The sequence below is a fragment of the Mauremys reevesii genome, linkage group 24 (assembly GCF_016161935.1).
Source record: "Mauremys reevesii isolate NIE-2019 linkage group 24, ASM1616193v1, whole genome shotgun sequence".
Classification (NCBI taxonomy): Eukaryota; Metazoa; Chordata; order Testudines; family Geoemydidae; genus Mauremys; species Mauremys reevesii.
The window spans coordinates 15,665,139-15,668,644 of record NC_052646.1 but is presented as its reverse complement, the minus strand read 5'-3'; the positions used below and the strand labels follow the sequence as shown (position 1 = coordinate 15,668,644).

Sequence of the window (3,506 nt, the reverse complement as noted above, 5' to 3'; positions counted from 1 at the left end):
AGGGTTGGAAGGGACCTCAGGAGGTATCTAGTCCAACCCCCTGCTCAAAGCAGGACCAAACCCAACTAAATCATCCCAGCCAGGGCTTTGTCAAGCCGGGCCTTAAAAACCTCTCAGGAAGGAGATTCCACCACCTCCCTAGGTAACCCATTCCAGTGCTTCACCACCCTCCTAGTGAAAGAGTTTTTCCTAATATCCAACCTAAACCTCCCCCACTGCAACTTGAGACCATCGCTCCTTGTTCTGTCAACAGATGCATCTGCCTCTGAGGAAACTCCCAGCAAAAAAGCTTTATTAAACTTGAAATCGTACCAAGCACTTCAACACGAACAGACACAACAAATCTGAGACATTCCTGGCCAAAAAAACGTTGTTAACGTGGAAATTGGCCCAATAGCTTTAACCAGGAAAAAAAACGGCAACTCAGAAACCTCCATCAAAAAACCTTTAACACTGATTAGGGCCAGTGATGGCAACCGGAATGGAATAGAGAAAAAACTATGATCATTCACAAGCTAAACATTTCATGTAAATAGAAACAGGACAAAGAATTTCCATAAAGCAAAAAAGCAACTTTGGAAATTTCCAGCCAAAAAACTTTGCAAACATCAGCCCAAGAACTTTAACGGAAATAAAAAAAAAGCAAGTCAGGAAATTTCCAAGCAAAAAAACCTCGGCTAACGTTGAAATTGTACCAATAACATCGGTGAAGGAAAAACGACTAAGAAAATTCCCTGGGGGAAGACGTTGTTAAAGCTGAAATTGTACCAATAACGTTGAGGAGAAAAACCAGCAAGGAAGGAAATTCCCAGTCCAAAAACTTTGTTAAGATCGAAAAACCACGACCAGGGTTGGGGTCTTTGTGACCCCCTCACCCGGACACAAGCAGGGCACTTGAACTGGAGATTAAATGAGTCCAGCAGAGAGGAAATGCATCTCTGAAGAACTTGGCGCCTGTGGGAGCTTGCGGCCCCACCCCGCCCTGGCCCTGCCCCGGCCCTGCCCCAACTCCGCCCCCTCCCTGCCCCTATTGGACCCCTCCCCAAATTCCCACCCTGGCTCCGCCCCTTCCCCGAGCGTGGCGCATTCCTCCTCCTCTCTCCCAGCGCTTGCCGGGCGAAACAGCTGTTTTGCGGCACAAGCACTGGGAGGGAGGGGGGAGAAGAAGGACGGGGCGGTGCGCTCAGGGGAGGAGGCGGAGGTGAGCTGGGGTAAGGAGGCGGGTTGGGGAGCTGCTGGTGGGTGCAGAGCACCCACCAATTTTTCCCTGTCGGTGCCCCAGCCCCGGAGCACCCATGGAGTCGGCGCCTATGCAGGGTGGGATCAACGCTGCAGATTTAGGGGGGCTGCATATTTGCACGGAATGGTGCTCAGAGCGGGTGGCACGGGGATAAACAACGCAGGCTGCATGGATTCAACACCCTGGCACCAGCCACTTGGGTGCAGAGCGGGCGTGGGACGGAGACGGGGCATTAATAATTGGCTCCCGACTTCTTCAGGTCACTGTAAATATCCAGTCTCTGACCCTGGAGCTCCTACAAGAGGAGAAACGGAGAGCGTCAGAGAGGGCTCCTGGGAGCCAGGACTCCTGGGTTCTACCCCAGCGTGGGGAGGGCAGTGGGGTCTAGTGGTTGGGGGAGGGGGGCTGGGAGCTGGGATTCCTGGGCTCTACCCCAGCACTAGGAGGGCAGTGGGGTCTAGTGGTTAGAGCAGGGGGGACTGGGAGCCAGGACTCCTGGGTTCTATCCCCAGCTCTGCCACCAATTCAAATCACATCCTGATCTGTGCCTTGGTTTCCCTATCATATCAAACAGGGCTAATGCTATTTTCCCTGCCCCCTCCCTGTGCAGGGTCTGGAAGGGTAAGTGATGGTGCCAAGGATCATTCGTAGCAGTCAGGAGCCGAGATCCCTGCCAGCGAGTGGCTGTAACTGAGGGCAAATCCCCAGGCACTCTGGTCAGTGCGGGGCCCTGACACGTGGCTGAATCAAGGCCGGTCGTGATACATTGTGGGGTCGAGGGGCGGGGGCCAGTGGAAACAGCAGGTCCTGCTCACCTGGTACGGCGACTCCATCTCAGTGGCGGGGGGCTTCTTGACCTCCGCTGGGGGGAAAGAAATGAACGTCCGTCTGTGCGTGCAGGGGGGGGATCAGGGACAGACACAGAAAGAGCAGGGCCCATCCTGCCAGCAGGTGGCAGCAGAGACACTCCCTCCCATGCAGTCCCACTCAACCCTTCTCGCTGGGAGCCCCCCCCCTTTTCCTGGGTGTCCCTGGCCCCCTCCCCAACCCCATCCCCTGGCTGCCCCCGATCCCTCCCCCACCCCAATCCTGGGTGACTCCCAACCCCATACCCTGTACACCCCCCAAATTCCCCCCCAACCCCATCCCCTGGCTGACCCCCATTCCCTGTATGACCCCCAAACCCATATCCTGTGCACCCCCAAATTCCTCCCCCCCATCCCCTGGGTGACCCCCATTCCTGTATGACCCCAACCCCATACCCTGTGCACCCCCAAATTCCTCCCTGCCCCATCCCCTGAGTGACCCCGTTCCTGTGTGACTCTCAACCCATACCCTGTGCACCCCTCAAATTCCTCCCCAACCCCTTCCCCTGGCTGCCCCGATCCTTCCCCACCCCATCCCTGGGTGACTCTCAACCCCATTCCCTGTGCACCCCAAATTCCTCCCCAACCCCATCCCCTGGCTGCCCCCGATCCTTCCCCACCCCATCCCCTGGGTGACTCTCAACCCCATTCCTGTACACCCCCAAATTCCTCCCTGCCCCATCCCTGGGTGCCCCCCATTCCTGTATGACCCCAACCCCATTCCCTGTGCACCCCCAAATTCCTCCCAGCCCCATCCCCTGGGTGACCCCCCGTTCCCTGTGTGACTCTCAACCCATACCCTGTGCACCCCTCAAATTCCTCCCCACCCCAGTCCCTGTACGACCCCCAACCCCACCCCCCGGTGCCGTACCCTGTGCGCTCCCCCGGAGGTGGTGGATCTTGCCAGCCAGGCAGTAGACAGCCAGAGCGATGAGCAGCGTCAGCAGCAGGTCCCCCACGACCAGCCCCGCGATCAGCCCCCCGCTCAGCTGGGGGCAGCCAGTGCAATCTGGGCGGGGGGGAGAGAGAGAGATGGGCATCGAGCCATGGATCTGTGGGGTACGGGGGGGGGAGGAGAGAGGGGAGGAGGGGCAGGATGTGGGGAGGAGGGGAGGAGATTGGGGAGTGGGGGCAGGGAGAGAAGGAGAGGGGGTTGGGAGCAGCAGGCCATGAGGGGAGGGGTGGGTGTTGAGAGAGAAGGCAAAGGGGCATGAAATGGAGGGTAGCCAGCTGGGGCAGGAGGAAAAGGCAGGGTGGGGGTGGGAGCAGGGGCTGAGACCAGAGTGGTGGGGCACAGAAGGGCTGTGGGGGCAGGGAGGGGGTGGGGGAGTAGAGATGAAGGGGGGCAGGGAGGGGAGGGAAGCGAGTTGGGGGGCAGGGAAGGAATAGGCTGTGGGGCA

The 3,506-nt window shown here is 58.4% G+C and overlaps 1 protein-coding gene across 1 annotated transcript; it reads right to left on the bottom strand.

Annotated features, from left to right (window-relative positions):
* Nucleotides 1–1,189: 1,189 nt before the first annotated feature.
* Nucleotides 1,190–3,146, bottom strand: LOC120390457 (TYRO protein tyrosine kinase-binding protein-like). The gene is made up of 3 exons (XM_039513149.1): nt 2,978–3,146; nt 2,056–2,102; nt 1,190–1,535 (listed from the first exon to the last, which is right to left on the bottom strand). Exons 1-3 carry the CDS (start codon nt 3,144–3,146, stop codon nt 1,473–1,475), a joined length of 279 nt encoding a protein of 92 aa, XP_039369083.1. The 3' UTR covers nt 1,190–1,472.
* Nucleotides 3,147–3,506: the final 360 nt, after the last annotated feature.

Coding starts and splice junctions, on each gene's coding strand:
- LOC120390457 (XM_039513149.1), bottom strand. CDS start 3,146: ATGCCCATCTCTCTCTCTCCCCCCCGCCCAGATTGCACTGGCTGCCCC. Junction 2,103..2,977: donor CCTCCGGGGGAGCGCACAGG/GTACGGCACCGG, acceptor CTTTCCCCCCAG/CGGAGGTCAAGAAGCCCCCC. Junction 1,536..2,055: donor AGATGGAGTCGCCGTACCAG/GTGAGCAGGACC, acceptor CTCCTCTTGTAG/GAGCTCCAGGGTCAGAGACT.